The 24172-nt window shown below is 39.7% G+C and overlaps 1 protein-coding gene across 1 annotated transcript in view; it reads right to left on the reverse strand.

Moving 5' to 3' along the window:
* Positions 1 to 3920: 3920 nt before the first annotated feature.
* Positions 3921 to 24172, reverse strand: part of LOC307000516 (calsequestrin-2-like) — a gene marked incomplete at both ends in the record, with an annotated part of 98574 nt that continues 78322 nt past the window's right edge. The window contains one exon of the mRNA XM_079616159.1: positions 3921 to 4097. Within this exon, the coding sequence (XP_079472285.1) occupies positions 3921 to 4097 (177 nt within the window). The remainder of the gene's footprint in view (positions 4098 to 24172) is intronic.

Raw genomic sequence — 24172 nt, forward strand, 5'->3', positions numbered from 1 at the left:
CCGTCCCCGAGATTGGTTTGCAGCGATCGACCTGAAGGGCGTGTACTTTCATGTCTCGATTCTTCCTCGACACAGGCCGTTTCTGTGTTTTGCGTTCGAGGGTCGAGCATATCAGAACAAGGTCCTGCCCTTCGGGCTGTCCCTGTCTCCCCGTGTCTTCACGAAAGTCACGGAGGGTGCCCTTGTTCCCATGAGAGAACAGGGCGTTTGCATCTTCAACTATCTCGACGACTGGCTTATACTAGCACACTCTCGAGAGCAGTTATGCGAACACAGGGACCTCGTGCTCAGGCACCTCAGCCAGTTGGGTCTACAGGTCAACTGGGATGCTGGGAGCAAACTCGCCCCTGTGCAGAGGATCTCTTTTCTTGGTATGGAGTTGGATTCGGTCGCACAGACAGCGCGCCTCACAGAGGAACGTGCTCAGTCGGTGCTGAACAGCTTGAACACGTTCAAAGGCAGGATGGCAGTCCCACTGAAATTTTTTCAGAGGCTCCTGGGGCATATGGCAGTGGCTACGGCGGTAACCCCGCTCGGCCTGCTTCATATGAGACCGCTTCAGCACTGGCTTCACGGCCGAGTCCCGAGGTGCGCGTGGCATCACGGCAATCACCGGGTGGCAATCACATCGGCGTGCCGCCATTACTTCAGCCCGTGGTCAGACCTCTTGTTCCTGCGGGCAGGAGTCCCCTTGGAACAGGTCTCCAGGCATGCTGTGGTGTTCACAGATACCTCTGCCACCGGCTGGGGTGCCATGTACAACGGGCATGCAGTGTCAGGGTTTGGACGGGCCCCCATCTGCATTGGCATATCAACTGCCTCGAGTTGCTAGCAGTACGTCTCTCTCTGAGCCGCTTAAAAAGGCCGCTACAGGGCAGGGACGTGCTGGTCTGTTTGGACAACACTGCGACCACTGCGTAGATCAACTGACAAGGTGGTCTACGCTCCCGTCGCATGTTGCAACTCGCCCACCATCTCCTCCTCTGGAGTCAGAAGCATCTGAGGTCACTTCGAGCCATGTATGTCCCCAGTGTGCTCAACCGTGTGGCCGACGAGCTGTCACGAGCTGTACTTTCGGGAGAATGGCGACTCCACCCCCAGGCGGTTCAGCTGATCTGGAGAGAGTTAGAGGAGGCTCAGGTTGTCCTGTTTGCCTCTTCAGAGACCTCACACTGCCAGTTGTTTTTCTCCCTGAACCGAGGGAACCCTCGACACGGACGCACTGGCACACAGCTGGCCCCGGGGCCTCCACAAATATGCGTTTCCCCCAGTGAGCCTACTTGCACAGACCCTGTGCAAAGTCAGGGAGGACGAGCAGCAGGTCCTTCTGGTGGCTCCCTATTGGCCCTCCCGGACTTGGTTCCCAGAACTCATGCTCCTCGTGTCAGTCGAGACGTGTTTACGCCATGAAGTGGAACCTGTTCGTCGAGTGGTGCTCTTCTCACAGAGAAGACCCCCAGAGATGTTCGATAGGGTCCGTGCTTTCCTTCTTGCAGCAAGGCGTGGAGTGAAGACTGTCCCCCTTCACCCTCAAAGTACATGCTGCTGCTTACCATGACCACATAGATTGCAAAAGAGTTGGAAAGCACGACCTGGTCGTCAGGTTCCTTAGGGGGGCGAGACGATAAAATACTCCTCGACCCCCCTCCATACTCTCTTGGGACCTTTCCCTGGTGCTCCGAGCACTTCAGGATGCTCCCTTAAAGCTTCTTAGCAGACTTAAAGCTTCTTACATGAAGACTTTGCTGCTGGTTGCATTGGCCTCTATCAAGAGAGTAGGGGACCTGCAGGCATTTTCGGTCGACGAATCGTGCCTAGAGTTCGGGCCGGGTGACAACCACATTGTACTGAGACCCTGGCCTGGCTATGTGTTCAAGGTTCCTACCACTCCCTTCAGAGACCAGGTAATAAACCTGCAAGCGCTGCCGCTGGAGGAGGTAGACCCAGCCCTGGCTTTGCTCTGTCCCGTTTGCGCTCTGCGTATGTACGTGGACAGAACTCAAAGATTCAGGACCTCAAATCAGCTCTTTGTCTGTAACGGAGGCCAGCAGAAGGGAAGGCTGTCTCCAAGCAGAGGATGGCCCACTGGATAGTGGATTCCATCGCCTTGACTTACCAAGCTCAAGGCGTGCCCTGCCCGCTCGGGTTGCATGCACACTCTACGAGAGGCGTTGCATCCTCCTGGGTGCTGGCACGTGGCTCCTCGCTAACAGATATCTGTAGAGCTGCGGGCTGGGCGACACCTAACACGTTCGCTAGATACTATAGCCTACGTCTAGAGCCGGTCTCCTCCCGTGTTCTCACCCTAGACGAGTAGAAGCAATGATAGGCCCGGCTCTGTCGGCTTGCTGCACCCTACTGTGCACCCTTATTCTCCAGTGTGAAAAACCTGTGAGTCCTTTAAACACCCTCGGATATGGGTTATCACGGAACAACAGTGACAGGTTCACTCTGTGTAAGCCTCCTCCTATCGTCCTTCCAGGCAAGAAGGTGTAGAGGCTTGCACAGGGCGCTGGATGGGGTGCAGCAGCTGTGGCGCTTTGGTAGGGATTCCTATTTGTCGGTCACGACATACGTCGTAGTGACCGAATGACAGGGAACGTCTCGGTTACATATGTAACCCTCGTTCCCTGAAGGAGAGAACGGAGACGCATGTCCTGTCGCCACATCTGCTGCCACCCGCCGGGGCAGCCAGCTTATCGGCTTGGCTCCTCAGCAAAAAACTGAAGTGCAATCGCTACTGCTGCTCATATATACCCGCGCTGCGAGGCTGAGCAGCTGATGCAAATGATTGCACGCCAATGTGTATTGGCTCGTTTAGTTTCACTCGAAGTAGATCGGCTCTCTAGCGAGATTCCTATATGTCGGTCACGACATACGTCTCCGTTCCCTCCTTCAGGGAACGAGGGTTACATACATAACCGAGACGTTTTTCTACGCTGTAAAAAATGATAATGTTAACAGTAAAATAATAAAATGCTACGATAAAAACTGTTAATTATTAATTAGTAAGTTCCCTTACCTACTGTAAAAAACTAGAATAGATCTAATGAGACATTTCATGCTTTTTTACAGTAAAATACTGTTAAATGCAAATTTTTTTAAGTGATAAAAAACAAGTCATCTAATAGTGTACAGCAAAAAAAACAAAAACAAAAAACACAAATTGACAATCCCAAAATTCCCTTTGTAAGACTTCAAATTTTACGTTTTTATTTTATTTACTTTATTCTTATCTGTTACGTATATTAGGGTTTCATGTGACAGTGCATCTTATGTTGTTTAGTTAATGTTGTCATGGCATAAATTTAGTGTCGTGTGTTACCACCATATGGGTTCGCGTTTAAAGTCTGTGTAGAGAGAACGGTGTCGTCTTAGCGGCCCCTAATTTAATAACAAATTATCCTTTTGATGGAAGTGAATCAATCAAAACTAACTTTAGCTGGAAAGTAACATTATTCAAGAACCGCTATAAAGCCAAAACAATCTGTTGCCTTAAATTATACGTTTATCTCTGTAAAGCAGCTTTGAAACAATCTACATTGTTAAAAGCGCTATATAAATGAAGATGACTTGACTTGACTTGACCATCATAGTACCATTTTGTATTTGTGTGTAAGACACTGTGTGCACCTTTTATATATTATTATTTACTTTCAGGTAATACATTTATTATCAGCTTGTGGAACAGTACTTGTGATGACCTTTGATTCATGTGGTTTTCTCTTTACCACCTGTGTGATTGTCAGTATAATAAATATTTTAGTAATTTGACATATAAACATCATTGCAGTTAATGAAATAAAATAAAAAAATCTATAAATTTATGTTCAGTCTGTAAAACTTAAAATGTTGCTATACCCTATTTTGGACAGTAACTTTCTGGCAACCATAGCTGCAGTTTATTTACTGTAATTTTTTTAATTGTCATTACTATAATGGTCTTCATCACTACTATCATCTTCGCTCTCATCATCGTCAAAATCATCATCCTCAGTATTGACCTTTCCAGAGAGAACATCCTCAATCCAGTCCTCCAGCTCCTCAGCTGACGGTAGAGCTTCATCGTTAAGCATGTTCAACCACACACTGTCGGCCTATAAAACACACACACACACACACACGGGTTCCCATGTTTTATGGGGACTTTCCATAATGTTTTTATACTATACAAACTGTATATTCTATCTATCTATCTATCTATCTATCTATCTATCTATCTATCTATCTATCTATCTATCTATCTATCTATCTATCTATCTATCTATCTATCTGTCTTTCATTATTAATCCATTGGGTTTCACTTTATTTTGATGGTCCCTTTAACACATTCTGTTGACTATAACAGACTTAAAGTGACGTTGCACCTACATGTCAAAGCTAAGAGCAACCTTAAAACAGGAGTAGTAAAACAGTAACGAGACACTAAACACTAATGAGAGTTGGTTGACATGTAGTTCCAAAGTAACTTATAGTCAACATAATCATAATACATAATGTATTATAAAAAAAAAAGTTTTTGGCGGAAGCATTTGGCGGAGAAGTGGAATAGGCGGAGTTTCCTTTGCAGCGCCTCGTACGCATTTAACGATTCTGGTACGCCCTACGCAGCAGTTCGCGCGAGTCTTCAAACTACACAAGCAGCAGGTAACTTTTGAGATAATACGGAAAATGTACATTTATCCTACCATGCTACTCTAAAAGTTGCGGCAGCATGCGAGTTATACTTAACTATAATAAAAGTATAACTCGATTTCGGACGCATTCTGCGCAGTCTGACAATGTCATTCGTTTTTATCCAAGGCCATAGCAAGTGTTATTAGCTTGGGGAAATACATCTAGTTAAATGAAATCTTAAGTCCATGTCCAACTCTAAATTGTAAGGAATTTCTATCTTTGAATTCATAATAACACTTTACAATAAGGTTCAGTTGTTCATTATTCATGTATGAACTAACATGAACTAACCATGAGCAACACATTTGTTACTGTATTTGTTCATCTTAGTTGATAATACAACTGTTAGTTTATTCATGTTATGTCACAGTCAGTGCATTAACTAATGATAACAAATACAACTTTTGATTTTAATGTTTTAGTAAATGCTGAAATTAATATGAACTAAGATTAATAAGTGTTGTAGAAGTGCAGTTCATTATTAGTTAATGTTAACTAATTTAACTAATGAAACACTTAAAGTGTTACTGATTCATGATAGCTAACACTTTTATACATATAATACATACGTAAAATTTACAACATCAACAAAACTAAAAATTATTTTTCCGTATACCTTCTTGATTCTCACTGTATTGTTTGGTAAAGTAAATAATATTTAGTAATATTATCATAATTTCCATATTTTCATTTGATGTGTTATGCATTCTAATTGTATCAACATATTTTGGAAAGAAAATAATAAAACCAAAACAAAAATCAAGGAACTCTCAGATGGTGATTTATTTAATACATAATTGCATTTAAATTTTGTACAAATTAATTTGATTGTTATTTAAAAAAAAAAAAATGTTGTGCCCTTTTTGGTCCCTCCGCCCCTGCCTCTGAGGAGGTCTGTGCACGCCACTGAAAAGAATGTTCAAAAGGAACCAAAATAAATTGTTGCCATACATTGTATTGTGTTGGGTTGTTGAATGTTAGATTTCTTTGGTTCTTATTAAACATATAACCAGACATACATGCAGCAAAATATGTATTAGTTAAGCATTACAGAGAGCATCTGCTGCTCAAATTATTGCAGCAATGTTATTCTGTAGTCTTTATAAAATAAAACTATATTAAATTAAATTAATAATTTAGTAGCTGTAGGCTTTACTGTCACAGTGTCTGATTTGAGTTTCCTGGGTCACCACTAGATGTCCTCCTTCCCCACGGTGTTTGTCACATTCTGAACTACATTCCCCACGATCCTTGTCCTTCATTGCACTCAGCTGTCCCTTGTCTTTAATAATTGAACTCAGCCAATTCCCAATTTGCATTGTCATTTCCCTGTGTATATAACCCTGTCTGTTTTAGTATGAGTCACGGAGTCCTTGTTATGGTTGGTCACTACACTTCTGATGTCTGTTTCCTGGTTTGTTCTTGTTTTGTTTATTGTGTTGGACTGCTTATTTGGATTTTTGACCCCTGCCTGGATACTATGATTTTGGATTACATTTAAATAAACATACTGCACTTGGATCTGTCTTCCCCGTGTGTGTATCGTGACATTTACAGTAGGCATGTAAATTGAAAGTTTGACTAAAGAGTAGTGTGTGATTAAATGATTTACCGTGTTGTAGACCATTATGGTTATGTTATGTTAAACTTTACCTCAAAAGGGTATGAAAGTTTAAAGCTAAACATGTGTAATATACAGCCTACAGGTTTCAATGTAGAAACGTTTTTAAAAAGGAAATTAGATAAAAAAGTTTGTTGATAAACTTTAAATTGGCTTGAAAAAGCCCATACAGAAAGTTTGAAGGCAATAGAAAGAAAAAAAGAAAAGGTAGAAAGAAAGATTAGTTAAAACGAAAGAAAGAAAGAATAGGTAGAAAGAAAGATTAGTTAGAAAGAATGAAAAAAAGAAAAAAATAATGAAAGAAAGATCAGTTAGAAAGAAAGATTAAGTAGAAGGAAATAAAGAATGAAAAAAGAAAGAAATATAAGTTTATTTAGAAAAAAAGAATGAAAGATTAGTTAAAAAGGAAGAAAGATTTGTCAGGGTTCTGTCACTTCTGTCTAGTCTATTTCTTGGTTTTGTGACAGAGCCCTGACATTCCTGTTTTGTCTTGTCTGTGCGCCTTGTTTCATGTGCTTTCATGTCTTGTCTAATCTTGTTTTGTCTAGCACTAGTGTTTACACTAGCTGTGTGCTTTCATGTTGTCATGTTTTGTGTGAACACGTGGCTTATGAGTGTTCTCATTGGCTGTGTGTTCATGTCTCGTTAAGTGTGAGCACATGGCTGGTGATTTGTTTTACTGGCCATGTGCTTGTGTGTTTGTCATGTTTGGTGTGAGCACGTGGCCTGTCATGCATGTTTCCTTGTGCCATGTGTTCTGTCGATTGTCTAGCCCCTCCCATCTTGTTACCTGATTATTGATTTATTTGCCCCACCTGTCCTCCCGCGTTACCTGATTGATTCATTTGCCCCACCTGTCCTCCCTCGTTACCTCATTTGTTTGTTCTCCCTATTTATTCTCCCTGTGTTGGCAGCCCTGTGTTGGCAGTCCTGTGCTGTTTCGTCATCGAATTGTCCCTTGTGTCCTGCCTAGATCCTGGCTGCGTTTACACTTGGCATTAACATGCGATCACCATGACCCGATCAAGCGCCAATCAGTACACCGTGCGTTTACATTTGGTAGCATCTGTATCTGGATAACCGATCGGATTTCTGTTTCCTGCATAATATTTAAATTAAGTCTGTAGTACAACACCAATAAGAGTAAAGATTATACAAATTAAGCAATGTCCCAATTGCTTTCACTCACTCACTTTACTTTCCTGTGCAATCTCCATCCTTAAAGATACAATATGTAACAATTTTGTAATAAAAGATCCAAAAATCACTTGGACAGTGTGATATATTTCCTGCAGTTATGTACTTACAATATCTCAAAAGTCTCCAAAGATTTTTTATTTCAGAGAAATTCCAATTTTAAATAATTGTCCGTCCCGGAAAAAAATGTCGCCTGTCAGTGACGCAATATCCGCTCTATCCGTGGTTTCCGCAATATCACGTGGACATCTGCGGAAGTGGTGGTTATAGCTGTTGTGTACATCATGGATCACGATTACTCTTTGGCGAGTATTGAAGTGCCAACAAAACGTAAGCGTCCATATGGGGATACACGCAGAATTTGTGACAAATGGAGGAATAAAATAAGGATAAATATCGGTGTGGTGTTTTCGAGATGGAGAGCTTCGCGAGTGAGAGAGAGAGAGAAGGGGGACAAAATCAGTAAAGTTCCTCTAGCTGGGACGCGAACTCGGGTCTCCCACGTTATATGATAGCACACTTAACCACGACACTATCATGATGCGATATATCAACATTATAAATTATATATTATTTTAATATATTTGTGTACCAGGTGGGTCCGTGACCGAGATTATGGCAGTGCAATTAAATACAATCGGATATCTGTTGTTAAAAAATATTAAGCCATTACTTGCAAATGTCCGTTCAAATTTAATTTTACTACGAATGGTTTGAACACGTAAAACAACACTTCATTAACTATAAACATCCTAAAACTACACAGCATTAACCTAACAAATCATTTGACAAATAGCTGTAACAGGATAATATAGCATAACATTTTGTAGTTAATTCATTATCATGACATAAAATTTCGCGTTCAGACGTACAGGTAATACAAAAACTAATAAATGACCTCATCCGTGATCATGATTCATTAATCCCATACGTCTCTAGATGTTGAAAACGACATCTCCCATCGTTCCACTCTCCTTCATAGCGTCATCAAGTTTCGCCTTTGTTATTGTTGGAAACAGCACCCTCTTGTGGCTTAAAATCTTACATACTGTAGCTTTAAATCAAATTACGTTTTTTGAATGAAGGAATATTTATAGAGCTGATCATACAAAAATAACCATGGTTAAGTATTATCGATCGTCTGGGTTTAAGGTTATATCATGCAATGACCATATTAACAGAAATGGGAGATAAATAACAATAAAAACATTCAACATTTAAAAAATTAAAAAGTTTAGGCCTATTCCTATTATTCCTCTGGCAAAGCAGCGCATGCATTAAGATCTCATGCCTCACAGCTGTGATTGTACAGGCGATCGCCTCGTTCAGATAGGCTAATGTTGCACAATTAAAATGAAAAATGACACACAGTATCATGTAAGTCTAAATAAACTGTTTTAAATATTGACGTTTATTGTAAGGTTCAAATACATTTTATTTATTGTATAATCTGCGTCTGGCCATTATTTTCTGACAGCACGTGGGAGACTGGGCGGGGGTCCACCTGTGAATGCAGACACAATGGCTGGATTGCGTTTACATTTCACTGAGATCCGATCACAATGCGTCCTCGACTACCTCCGAAGCTGGACACGCTGATTGGATAACATTCCTATCAGAAGCGCGTTTACACTCGTCTTTTCAATGTGTATGTGGACAACATCCAGATACAGGTCGCATGTTAATGCCAAGTGTAAACGCAGCCCCTGTTGCCAAGTGAAGTCCAGTCCAGTCCAAGTCAAATCTGTCTTGTTTTCCCCCTCCGGGTAGTTTTTGTTTGTTTTTGTTCAAATTTTTGATTAATTAAAAGCCTTATTTCTCTGCACTTGAGTCCTCGCTACTTCCACCTATCCAAACCCTAACAAGAATAGGTAGAAAAAAAAAGATTAGTTAGAAAGATTAGTTAGAAATAAAGATTAGTAAGAAAGAAAGAAAAAAAGAAAGAAATATTAGCTAGAAAGATAGATTAGTTAGAAATAAATAAATATTAGTTTGAAATAAATATTAGTTAGAAAGAAATATGGATTAGTTAGAAAGAAAAAAGAAAGAAATATTAGTTAGAAAGAAAGATAGATTAATTAGAAAGAAAGATTATTTAGAAAAGAAAGTAAGATTAGTTAGAAAGTAAGACTAGTTAGAAAGAAAGATAGATTAGTTAGAAAGAAAGAAAGATAGATTAGTTAGAAATAAATGAATATTAGTCAGAAAGAAAGATTATTTAGAAAGAAAAAAGAAAGATAGATTAGTTAGAAAGAAAGATTAGTTAGAAATAAAGAAACAGATAGATTAGAAAGAAAGATAGATTAGAAAGAAAGAAAGATTAGTTAGAAAGAAAGAGAGATAGGTTAGAAAGAAAGATTAGTTAGAAATAAAGAAAGATAGATTCGAATGAAAGAAAGATTAGGTAGAAAGAAAGAATGAAAGAAAGATCAGTTATAAAGATCAATCTGTTACCTTAAATTATACGTTTATCTCTGTAAAGCAGCTTTGAAACAATCTACATTGTTAAAAAGCGCTATATAAATGAAGATGACTTGACTTGACTAAAAAAAAAAGATAGAAAGACATATTAATTTAGAAGGAAAGAAAGAAAGAAAGATTAGTTAGAAAGAAAGAAATAAAGAATACATAGAAAGAAAGAAAAGTTAGAAAGACAGAAAGAAAGATTAGTTAGAAAGAAATAGTTAGAAAGGAAGAAAGATAGATTAGTTAGAAATAAAGTAAGATTAGTTAGAAAGTAAGATCAGTTAGAAAGAAAGATAGATTAGTTAGAAAGAAAATAAGATTAGTTAGGAAGTATGATTATAGATTGGTCAGAAAGAAAGAAAGATGGATTAGTTAGAAAGAAAGATTAGTTAGAAAAGAAAGTAAGATTAGTTAGAAATAAAGAAAGACGGATTAGTTAGAAAGAAAAAAGAAAGAAATATTAGTTAGAACGAAAGATAGATTAGTTAGAAAGAAAGATTAGTTAGAAAAGAAAGTAAGATTAGTTAGAAAGTAAGATTAGTTAGAAATAAAGAAAGAAAGAAAGATGGATTAGTTAGAAAGAAAGAAAGAAAGAAAGAAAGATAGATTAGGTAGAAAGAAAGAAATATAGATTAGTTAGAAAGAAAGATTAGTTAGAAATAAAGAAAGATAGATAGATTAGAAAGAAAGATAGATTAGAAAGAAAAAAAGATTAGTTAGAAAGAAAGATAGATAGACAGGTTAGAAAGAAAGAAATATTAGTTAGAAGGAAAGAATGAAAGAAAGATTAGTTAGAAAGCAAGAATGAAAGAAAGATCAGTTAGAAAGAAAGAAAGATTAATTTATAAGGAAAGAAAGAAAGAATGAAATATTAGTTAGAAAGAAAGAATATATAGAAAGAAAGATTAGTTAGAAAGAAAGAAAGAATATATAGAAATAAATATTAGTTAGAAATAAAGAAAAAAAGAAATATTAGTTAGAAAGAAAGAAATATTAGTTAGAAAGAAAGAAAGATTAGTTAGAAAGAAAGAAAGATTAGTTAGAAAGAGTTAGAAAGAAAGAAAGATTACTTAGAAAAAAAATAAAGTCAGATTAGTTAGAAAGAAAGATAGATTAATTAGAAAAGAAGTAAGATTAGTTAGAAAAAAGAAAGACAGATTAGTTTGAAAGAAAGAAAGACAGATGAGTTAGAAAGAAAGATTAGTTAGAAAGAAAGATTAGTTAGAAAGAAAGATTAGTTAGAAAAAAGAAAGAAAGGCAGATTAGTTAGAAAGTGAAGAATAACTACTTTTAAAAATCTATTTCAGATATGCTTCCTTACATTAACATCACGGTGTAGAATACTGATTTTAGCATTTGAGGCATAGATGAAGATTAAGTCAAGCAATTCAGGTGTCTGACATTAGCTATTGTCTTTATGCTCTTCCTGACCATTAATCTTAAGATACAGCGGTGCCTTTGTCTCTATAATAATGTTAAGGTTTGAGCAATCAAGTCAGTATGATTGGATAAGCAATACAATAGAGTGTTATGCTGATTGGCTCTGTTTCTCTTGAGCAAGCCAGATAACCTGCCAAACAGGTTTTCGCTTGATAGAATCAACTCCTCCCTGATTTTGTATGCTTTGTTTGAATGTCTCCACCCCCAGAAGTCCCTCCTCCTAAAATGCCTATAAGATACCAGGTATATACTGTTTAGATTAGACTGTTTGGACGACCTGCAGATACGCTCAATAAAGAATAACTTCAGCTTGAACGTGATTCCACACTGTAATCCCAAACAAGTTGTACTAGCTCCTAACTAATAAGCTCATAACAGTCAAATGTCGTTATGTAGTTGACCAAACTATAAAGTGTTGAGCTCTGTTGAGATTTATGCCAATTGAATTGAATAGGGCTCAATATTTTATAGCTAATTTTTGTGGAACGCTCAAAAAGTTTAGTAGTGTCATGACGTTATCGACGTTATGACGTTCGGGTGGGTGGGTCTTATCTCTCCCTCAGGAAAGCTGAGTCAGCCATCTTGAATTTCACCACGTGACAGCAGCAAGCAGGCCCCTTATTGGTTAACGCGGCGCGAATTGACGCAAAAGTTCAAGTTTTTCAACTCGGGCGTCAAACGCGTGAGTGCACAAAGCACCACTCGCGCGTACTGCGTCCGCGTCACACAGTCAATATTGAACAACATAATATGAGTGTGTTATCATGATGCTAACCAGGCCTGTGTTTGTAATTTATTCGTAGGTTCAAGTGTGTGATTGTGAGATCATCTCGAAATCCTTTTAACAGTTCAGGTAGGATGTATTATGGAATAGTGTTATTAATAATTGGTTTAATTTTATGTGTTTCCACAGTCATTCTTTTGCTATTTCTTTAAATGTTTTTATCTCAACTGTGGGATCCACAGTTGATCACTTAAACCCTTTATTAATACTTTTGTTAAAAACAAAAACAACAACAAAAATAGATTTATAAGCACACAACTTTGATGCTCTGCTTGTTAATAACTAACTTGCTTATCATTTGAATTTTTACTATAATTAGTGTATAATGAATTTATCATTATGTATTATTTTAAAAATGTTTTTGAAGATTAACAAATCATCTTTGTGCGCGTGTTGTGTACAGATATCGGACTACAAAGAGTGCTACAGAGAGTCAGCGTTTCATCATCAGACAGGTGCCAATAGGTGAGTTTTGTAAATTGTGTACTAATTTGAATTTAAAAAAAAAAAAGATTTTCGCCCTGAATTATTCACAATGTTTAGATTTTTTACAGCATAACAGACTTAATCAAATTACTGATGTGTTGTCGACATTCAAAATGTTACACACATTTTAACTTTTTTTTTTTTTTTTATAAAATTTTTGAATAGCCAAAAGTGCAAAACAGGGCTGAAATTGTTTAGACTTTAATTGAAAATATTTAAAATTGCAGGATGAAGTTGGCCCAATGGAGTGGAAGTGCAAGTTGTGTTCTGCAACTTCAAATACCCGGGGACAACGATGATCGCAACTAATCGCAACTAATCGTTTGCAGAATAAAAGTTTTTGTTTACATCATATATGTGTGTGTACTGTGTGTATAATAATTATGTATATATAAATACACAAACATGCATGTATAATTCTAAGAAAAAAATCTATTTATATATTAAGTATTTATAATTATATATAATATAAATTATATTAAAAAAAAAACATATAAACATGTAAATATTTTTTAAATGTATACATGCATGTGTGTGTATTTATAAATGCATAATTATTTTACACAGTACACACACATATATGATGTAAACAAAAACTTTTATTCTGCAAACGATTAGTTGCGATTAATCGTTATGCAGCCCTAATTTTAACGTTTTATTTAAAAGTGAGTTGCAGCCTTCAAGGTACAGTAAGTGCCAAAACATTTTTTAAACCGTGTTAAATGGCTCCACATTCTAATAGTTAATGGTGCTTGCCTATAGGCAAAGCAACATTAGTGTTATTGCTCATACTTATTATTCTTATTCCGCCGTTTTTTTGACGCGCTACTCCTCCCGCAGTTTTTGTCACAGACCCATGAATGAGGTGTCCAAACGTGCGGCCTATTCGGGAATGGTGTGCTATGACTTTTATAAGCGATCGGGGGTGCGGTGTTCGCCCCAGGGGCGAAAAAGTCGCCGAAAAATCCCATAGACTTAACATTGTGTCAAACTTTGACGCCTCATAGCTCAGAGCGAGGATTTTGCAGAAATGTGAAATTTACCACATTTGGAGAGGTTGGCAGGCTCTGTAAGAATATACCTCACAATGGGGTAAAAGTTGCACCCCTGGGGGGCAGGAGCGCCCGAAAGTTTCCCATTGACTTAACATGGTGTAGGACGGCCCATGAAATGGAGAGAGAGAGAGAGTTAGCGATTTTGTATTGAACATAACTCTGGATCGCAGTGTCATAGAGACAAGGGGGCGGGCTCATTTTACTCAGACGACCAATCAGTCTCTCAGGGTCATTGTGAAGCTATCAGGCCACGCCCCTAGCAACCATTTAGAGCACCTTAGCAACAAGTTCCATAGACTTCCATTGAACGAGATCAAAGGGATATCTTTGGATAGAAGAGTCATAGAAACATGAGGGTGGGCTCGTTTGACTCGGGGCAGCAAACAGCCAATCATGAATCACATCAACACTTCCTAGCCCCTCCCTAGCAACCATTGTCGAGCACCTTAGCAACCAAAATTCACAGACTCATAGCTCAGAGCAAGGATGTCGCAGAAACGTGTAATTTGGCACATTTAAAGAGACTGGCAGGCTCTGTAAGAACATACCACACAATGGGGTAAAAGTTGCACCCCTGGGGGGTAGGAGGGGCCCAAAGTTGCCCCAATGAAGTACTATGGTGTAGGACAGCCCATGAAATGGGCTGTCCTACACCATAGTAAGCGATATTCTATTGAACATAACTCTGGATCACATTTGAAGAGGCTGGTAGGCTCTGTAACAACATACCACACAATGGGGTAAAAGTTGCACCCCTGGGGGGCAGGAGGGGCCCAAAGTTGCCCCAATGAAGTACTATGGTGTAGGACAGCCCATGAAATGGGCTGTCCTACACCATAGTAAGCGATATTCTATTGAACATAACTCTGGATCACATTTGAAGAGGCTGGTAGGCTCTGTAACAACATACCACACAATGGGGTAAAAGTTGCACCCCTGGGGGGCAGGACCGGCCCAAAGTTGCCCCATTCACGTACTATGGTGTAGGACAGCCCATGAAATGGGCTGTCCTACACCATAGTAAGCGATATTCTATTGAACATAACTCTGGATCACATTTGAAGAGGCTGGTAGGCTCTGTAACAACATACCACACAATGGGGTAAAAGTTGCACCCCTGGGGGGCAGGACCGGCCCAAAGTTGCCCCATTCACGTACTATGGTGTAGGACAGCCCATGAAATGGGCTGTCCTACACCATAGAAACCGCATTTGTATTGAACATAACTCTGGATCACAGTGTCGTAGAGACAAGGGGGCGGGCTCATTTTACTCAGACGACCAATCAGTCTCTCAAGATCATTGTGAAGCTTTCAAGCCACGCCCTAGCAACCATTTAGAGCTCCTTAGCAACAAGCTCCATAGACTTCCATTGAAAGACATCAAAGGGATATCTCAGGATATAAGTGTCATAGAAACATGAGGGTGGGCTCGTTTGACTCGGGGCAGCAAACAGCCAATCCCCAATCACCTCAACACATCCTAGCCCCTCCCTAGCAACCATTGTCGAGCACCTTAGCAACCAAAATCCAGACAGGGATATCTTCCATTCTGAATGTCACAGAGGCGTGGGAGTTGGTTTATATCATTCATACTGACAAGCAGCCTTTGGAGTTTCATGATTGGCAGCTGCCAAGCCACTCCCTAGCAACAAAACAGAGTACCCTAGCAACCATTTTGCAAGACCTATATCTCTGTATCAAAACATCGTATAGAGATAGGGGTTGGTTTATACATTCACACTGACTTCGGAGCTTCATGATAGGCAGCTGCCAAGCCACTCCCTAGCAACCAAACAGATTACCCTAGCAACCGTTTTGCAAGGCGTATATCTCTGCATCAGAACATCGTATAGAGATGGGGGTTGGCTCTTTTGACTCATGCTAGCAAACAGGACTTGCTACATGCTACACATGCTAGCAGTGAATAGCTACATTCTAATTTTGATTAGCTAAGTGCTAAATCATGCCAAGAAAATGCTACAAACACCATAGTAACCATCTGTGACAACTACCAACCACCTAGTAACACCATAGCAACTACCCAGAATACCCTAGCAACTGCCTAGCAACGCCCTAGCGACCACAAAAATACCCTAGCAACTGCCTAGCAACGCCCTAGCAACCACCCAGAACACCCTAGCAACTGCCTAGCAACACCCTAGCAACCACCCAGAATACCCTAGCAACCACCTAGCAACCACCCAGAACACCCTAGCAACCGCCTAGCAACCGCCTAGCAACCACCCAGAACACCCTAGCAACCACCTAGCAACCGCCTAGCAACCACCCAGAACACCCTAGCAACCGCCTAGCAACCACCCAGAACACCCTAGCAACGACCTAGCAACCACCCAGAATACCCTAGCAACCACCTAGCAACCACCCAGAATACCCTAGCAACCACCTAGCAACCACCCAGAACACCCTAGCAACCGCCTAGCAACCGCCTAGCAACCACCCAGAACACCCTAGCAACCACCTAGCAACCACCCAGAACACCCTAGCAACCGCCTAGCAACCATCCAGAACACCCTAGCAACCACCCGGACAACATGAATAAGCCATATCTCAGCAGCAGAACATCGTACAGACATGGTTGTTGGCTCGTACGCAATCATGTATCTCACCCTAGCAACCGGGTCGTGTTTTTTGCCACTGCAAGCACCATTCACATTTTCTTCTGGAAATGTACGTTCTAGTTGTCATTGCTGTTGAGGATGGATTCTACTTAGAATCTTATTGAATTTTTATCATGAATCCTTTGTGAGTTTTAATCATAATGTTTACAGAATAATGTGAGATGGAGACCCAAAATACTAAATCTACCCTCTGTAGCAATGACCACTATCAGAATATGGAACTATTAAAGGGATACTCCACCATTTTTTCATATTAAACTGTTATTCCCTTAACTAAGACGAGTTGTTACATACCTCTCTCGTCTCAGTGCGTGCACTCAATCGCTCTGGCGTGCGGCGACACTTTGATAGCACTTAGCTTAGCCCAGTTCATTCATTAGGATCCAAACAGAGATGAAGTTAGAAGCGACCAAACACCTCCACGTTTTCCCTATTTAAATACAGTTACACGAGTAGTTACACGACCAAGTATGGTGACACAAAAAATAGCTAAAATGGATAACTATAATGTATGGTGGAATAGCACTTCGACTCGGCGCAGTAATATCATCACTCCTGAAACAGACGCAGTAATACAGGAGTGATGATATTACTGCGCCGAGTCGAAGTGCTCCAAGTGCTATTCCGCCATACATTATAGTTATCCATTTTACCCGCTTAGAAAAGCTATTTTTTGTGTCACCATACTTGGTCGTGTAACTACTCGTGTAACGTGGAGGTGTTTGGTCGCTTCTAACTTCATCTCTGTTTGGATCCTAATGAATGAACTGGGCTAAGCTAAGTGCTATCAAAGTGTCGCTGCGCGCCAGAGCGATTGAGTGCACGCACTGAGACGAGAGATGTATGTATTAACTCGTCTTAGTTGAGGGAATAACATAGTTTAAAGGGTTAGTTCACCCAAAAATGAAAAATATAATGTCATTAATGACTCACCCTCATGTCGTTCCAAGCCCGTAAGACCTCAGTTCATCTTCGGAACACAATTTAAGATATTTTAGATTTAGTCCAAGAGCTTTCTGTCCCTCCATTGAAAATGTATGAACGGTATACTGTCCATGTCCAGAAAGGTAATACAAACATCATCAAAGTAGTCCATGTGACATCAGTGGGTTAGTTAGAAGTTTTTGAAGCATCGAAAATACTTTTTGGTCCAAAAATAACACAAAATAAGACTTTATTCAGCATTGTATTCTCTCCCGGGTCTGTTGTCAATCCGCGTTCAGGACTCCGCAGTGGCGCTGCTGACGTAAGACGCTGCTGACGTGTTATCTGGTGCGCCCGAGCTTCGTTTATAGACTGAGGGAGACGCACGCTATATTCAAGCTATTCTACATTGTGTGGCTATAATTTTTTTAATGGTGCGTAAGTGTGCATGTCGCGGATGAGACATTTTTACAGTGTGTTTTAAAACTTTGTTTTACAAAGCTCGGACGCACCAGATAACACGTCATCAGCGTCTTACGTCAGCAGCGTCACTGCGGAGTCGTGAACGCGGATTGACAACAGACCCGGGAGAGAATACAATGCTGAATAAAGTCTTATTTTGTGTTATTTTTGGACCAAAAAGTATTTTCGATGCTTCAAAAACTTCTAACTAACCCACTGATGTCACATGGACTACTTTGATGATGTTTGTATTACCTTTATGGACATGGACAGTATACCGTTCATACATTTTCAATGGAGGGACAGAAAGCTCTCAGACTAAATCTAAAATATCTTAAACTGTGTTCCGAAGATGAACGGAGGTCTTACGGGCTTGGAACGACATGATGGTGAGTCATTAATGACATTATTTTCAATTTTGGGTGAACTAACCCTTTAATATAAAAAAACGGTGGAGTATCCCTTTAACACTTAATGCACATTTTGTTTTTATGGAGTTATTTCCTTTTCCTTTTGTTTTAATTTATCACAAACACTTTGTCTTGACTGATCTCCTTTGATTTGTGCTTTTTAAAAAGCTAAAATAAATAAAAAGTTGTTAAAATGTCACTGTGGTGTCACTTTCATTTTTTCTAACATTATTAGGTGATTATAATAGTGTAGAGGGCTGACATCAGTATTTCAGTTTAGAATAAATTTTGAGTGCATGTCCCACATTCTGAGTTGAATATTTTGAGTGCATTTCCCACATTATGAGTTGAAAAATATTGAACATTTTGAGTGTATTTCCCACATTATATGAGTTGAAAAATATTGAACATTTTGAGTGTATTTCCCACATTATATGAGCTGAAAAATATTGAAAATTCTGAGTGTATTTCCCACATTATATGAGTTGAAAAATATTGAAAATTTTGAGTGAATTAATCCCTAATTATAAGTTGAGGAATATCAATATTTATAAGATAACATTGAGATAATTTAAGGCAACTGGAAATGTAATTTTTATTTTATGTAAACTTAAAACATTTAAAAACATCACTAAAATATTTTTGTGTAATCTGTTACAAAATAATTTTTGAGTTAAGTGAACTTATTAGGGTTTACAGTGCAACGTCTCCAGGGGCCTCATTTATAAAACGGTGCGTAGGATCCTTACTAAAAGTGTACGTGCGCCCGAAAGCCAAAAATGGCGTGCGCAAAAAAATATTCAGACTTATAAAAGCGCGTATGCCAGAACCTGCGCAGAATTCACTTTATAAATCCCACTCAGCGGAAGATTGCGCGCACATGCGTCTCCTCCCCGAAATAACCATATACGGAGCTTACAACGCCTAGTTTTACTATGCATATCCTCATCTGCATATCATTTACATATGATTATTCTTCCACGTGATAACGTTTAACGGTATAATACATTAGGAAAATATGGAATACGGATGTGCCGTCACATTACATTAATACAAATAATTTAGTAGCCTATCCTTGCCTTGTTTTTGAATAAATAAATAAAATAGGGTAAAATACATTTCAGAGAAAGTTTTTCTTAATCTTTTCCACTGGCCAAATAATATTTTAATTGATTTATATTTTTAATGGAAACACATCAACCTTGTTGTGCATTATATTTGCACAATCTGCTATTATCATGATAATTATCAATTATCAATTATCTCTGTAATTAAAACATTAAAACACAGCATGCCAAAGGAAAAGTGTTCCAAAGCATTGCATCCACAACAAATATTTATAGGCTATTTATTGAATGTATATATATATATATATATATATATTGTTTTACTTTTCAGTAAATTGCATGTAGTTTAAGAGTTTAACTCAATTAATGAGCTTGATCTGAAAGTTTATATCAGAAGTAAAACTTAGTTTAAATCATTATTTTATTTAAACGGTTATTGTGAACATGCACTGTAGCCTATTTATGATTAGGACTCATAATGAAGATTTACAGTTTCTCTTCATCTGCCGTTAGATATGCGTCCGTTTCACTAACGCGCTCGCTGGCACGGACATTTAAGAAGGGGTGGATATTTGCTTCATGTGATAGGCTTGGTGAGTGCAATTATATTTGTATTATCTTTCTGTATATGTATAATTTTCTGTTGATTTCCTGTCTTAAAGTGACCAAAAAGACATTTAACTCCAGCTCACCATCGGTGTCGCCAAACTGCTCCGGCTTCAAAACGTTCGTATGCATGGGTCAGAGTTTGCGTGCAGGTGCGCACATTTTCCCGTCAAGTTTGTTTTAATAAATCACAACTTATGCGTCGGAAGTGGCGTACGCCTCTTTCAGGGCCGGTTTTGTGCGTACGCAACGGTTATAAATGAGGCCCCTGGTCTCTGCTTTAGAAGAAGGAAAAGTTTACTACAAAAGAAAGATAGATTAGTTAGAAAGAAAGTAAGATGAGTTAGTTAGAAAGAAAGTCAGATTAGTTAGAAATAAAGAAAGTGAGATTAGTTAGAAAGACAGATTAGTTAGAAAGAAAGAAAGAAAGAAAGAGATTAGTTAGAAATAAATAAATAAATATTAGTCAGAAAGAAAGAAAGATAGATTAGTTAGAAAGAAAGAAATATAGAATAGTTAGAAAGAAAGATTAGTTAGAAAGAAAGAAAAAAAACAAAGATAGATTGATGGATTAGAAAGAAAGAATGAAAAATAGACAGATTAGAAAGGAAGAAAGATAGATTATAAATAAATAAATTAGTTAGAAAGAAATAAAGATTGATTAGAAAGAAAGAAAGAAAGAAAGAAGGAAGATAAATTAGAAAGACAGAAAGAAAGATTAGTTGGAAAGAAAAAGATTAGTTTGAAATAAAGAAAAAAGAAAGATTAGTTAGAAAGAAAGAAAGTAAGATTAGCTAGAAAGAAAGTAAGATTAGTTAGAAAGAAAGTAAGATTAGATAGAAAGAAAGAAATATTACAGTTTTTCTCAGTCGCTTTGGTGCATTTCTCACATCACTATTTACATTTGCACAACAGTTAATGCAGTTCTCAAAACAATTAGTACAAACTGCAAAACCTAGTTGATAACCTGCAAAAGCGTGTCACTTGCTCAAAATGGAACGCTCATTCCTCAAAAGCAAGTATTCATGTCAATGAAAGTGTCAGTGTGTCATCAAGATGAAAAGTCTTGACACCATTGCTTATGAACAAGATAGTCAAATGGCTTTGTCATGTTTTCATTATGACAGTCCATCCATCCATCTTCTTCCGCTTATCTGGGGCCGGGTCGCGGGGGCAGCAGTCTAAGCAGAGATGCCCAGACTTCCCTTTCCCCAGCCACTTCCTCTAGCTCTTCCGGGGGGACACCGAGGCGTTCCCAGGCCAGCCGAGAGACATAGTCTCTCCAGCGTGTCCTAGGTCTTCCCCGGGGTCTCCTCCCGGTGGGACGTGCCTGGAACACCTTCCAGGGAAGGCGTCCAGGAGGCATCCGGAACAGATGCCCGAGCCACCTCAGCTGACCCCTCTCGATGTGGAGGAGCAGCGGCTCTACTCTGAGCTCCTCCCGAGTGACCGAGCTCCTCACCCTATCTCTAAGGGATCGCCCAGCCACCCTGCGGAGAAAGCTCATTTCGGCCGCCTGTATCCGGGATCTTGTCCTTTCGGTCATGACCCAAAGCTCATGACCATAGGTGAGAGTAGGAACGTAGATTGACCGGTAAATCGAGAGCTTCGCCTTGCGGCTCAGCTCTTTCTTCACCACGACAGACCGGTACATCGACCGCATTACTGCTGAAGCTGCACCGATCCATCTGTCAATCTCCCGTTCCATCTTTCCCTCACTCGTGAACAAGACCCCAAGATACTTGAACTCCTCCACTTGAGGCAGGAACTCTCCACCAACCTGAAGTAGGCAAGCCACCTTTTTCCTACTGAGGACCATGGCCTCGGATTTGGAGGTGCTGATTCTCATCCCAGCCGCTTCACACTCGGCTGCAAACCGTCCCAGTGTGCCTTGCCACCGAGGAGTTTTTTGACTACCCCGGTCACTTCAGCTTGGGTGATGGACGAGTCCACCTCTGAGACCTCAGCCTCTGCTTCCTCCATGGAAGACGTGACAGCGGGATTGAGGAGATCCTCGAAGTATTCCTTCCACCGTCCGACAACATCCCCAGTTGAGGTCAACAGCTGCCCACCTCCACTGTAAACAGCGTTGGTGGGGCACTGCTTCCCTCTCCTGAGTCGCCGGACGGTTTGCCAGAATCTCTTCGAGGCCAGCCGATAGTCCTTTTCCATGGCCTCACCGAACTGAACATTATGACAGTTTAATCTGTAAATGTTTTCCAATGCAAAAAAGTCAGATATTGGTGACACTACCTGAAAATGCTCAAGACGGCATTATATACTATTTGCACAGCCATTTGAAAAATACAGTAAAGTTACACATTACTGTATTTAGTGAGGTAACTACAAGACACTGAGGGCCCTATCTTGCACCCAGCGCAATTGACTTTGAACACCGACGCATGTATCATTCCTATTTTGCACCCGCGCACAGCGGACTTTTCCCTCCACAGACGCACGTCGGTAAATTAGGGAATGAACTTGCGCTCGCGGGGGCGGTTCAGCGCAAAGAGGAGGTGTGTTCCGGCGCAAAACTCCCCTGGTGCTATTTTCCAGTTTTAGAAAACAATTGCGCCACTGACCAAGAAAAAAACAGTCTAAAGACAGTGGCGCGTTGCGCGTTAGTGATATGGTATTTTAAGGGCGCGTGCTTGGCCATAATGTAGCGTGTTAACGCGCATCCACTTTGATTCTCTAATAATTATAAACAGACGCAGCAGTTTTCATTTTTGCAAATCATACATTATTACAAGGAAAAATATTAACACACGAGGGAAATCATTGTTGTGCCCGTGAAGATGTGAAAAAGATCTATCTAGATAAAAAAAATAATAATAATCTAGATTAGGCTACACATTTACCCAAATTATACGCCTGTTTAACCGAAGCTAATTTGGGTGGGTTTCTCCCATCATCCCCAATGTCACTTCTCTGTGTTTTACGGCCCTGACGAGAACGTCGGTCTCCTCGGCTGTGAACTGCTCCTGGCGTGCGCTGGCAAATCCGCCGTTATAATAGCAATCCGCCATGGAACAAGCGCGTCTGCTCTTAAAGGGAATGTGAGAGGACACTCTGATTGGTTTATTTCACGTTACGCCCAAACCACACCTATGAATAATGAAGCTACTTCAGACCAACCCCTTTTAGATTTGCGCCAGGCGCAAGAGTCGTTTATCCCGCCGGGAAAATAGCAACAGCGCCGGGATCCACCCACAAAGTTACTTGCGCTTTGCGCTTTGACACTTGCGTTTCAGATCGTTACAGTTTTTCTCAGTCGCTTTGGTGCATTTCTCACATCATTATTTACATTTGCACAACAGTTAGTTCAACCTCCACAACATTTAGTCATTTGTGCACATCATAGTAGCCGTTTCTCATTCCTTCGAACAAATTGCAAATGCTTTTGGACATGCATCAATTGCTTTCATACAACTCTCTGCTGTTTTATAACATTATCATTTGCTTATGTCATGTCAGTCAAAATTAACTATACTTGTGAATGCTGAATAGTCATTCCATATAAAACTAATAGTCCTCCTTTCATTGCTTGAGTCATTACATACAAAAATGTTGAACTAGTTGTCAAAATCTGTCAAGCTAATTTTACAATTTTTTTAAAATAATTTTTGAAAATGTCTCCTAAGTTGAACAATTGATCTTAGGTGAATCTCAACTTTCACTGATGCGAAGGGGTGTGTGAAGCATTACTGTAGTTGCAACCAATGATAAGCCACTTCTCTACAATCACTGTCAGAGCTGAATCCCATAAACCCCCACTTTACAAGCATATATGAACCAAGCAGGACATAGTGTGTACCATTTCAACGCATTCTCATACAGAAATGGAAGGCCAGCCTCGTGGAAGAGGGGTGCGGGTGAGGGTGCGAGTGCGGTGCAGGACGGGGACGGGGAAGGGGAAGGGGAAGAAGAGGCCAAGTACATAGGCGGATCCCTGATGAAATCAGGGGTACAATTGTGGATCAATTGTGGTACAAATGTTAGGGGTACAACAGGGGTACAAATGTTGTCAATCACGGCCTCACAATGAAACATCTGCTGACTTTGTTAGACACTCTTTACAGGGACATAATCCCTGAGAATGAGAAGGGTCTAACTGGAGACCATCTGAGCAAGCATGTTGTTGTTTTGGATTGCATTGCAAGAGATGATATTTGCTGTGATGTAGATGAAATTATGTGGCCAGACAGAGAGGAACGTCTGGATGTGCATGAATGATTACAGTACTATGTATGTTGTATGTTCAGTTCCAATATGTACTGCAGTATTGTTTACAGTTGTGCACAGCTCTACCCAAAGGGAGTTTATGTTTGTTGTAA

The sequence above is a fragment of the Phoxinus phoxinus genome (genome assembly GCF_949152265.1).
Source record: "Phoxinus phoxinus genome assembly, chromosome: 6".
In the NCBI taxonomy this organism is placed as follows: Eukaryota; Metazoa; Chordata; class Actinopteri; order Cypriniformes; family Leuciscidae; genus Phoxinus; species Phoxinus phoxinus.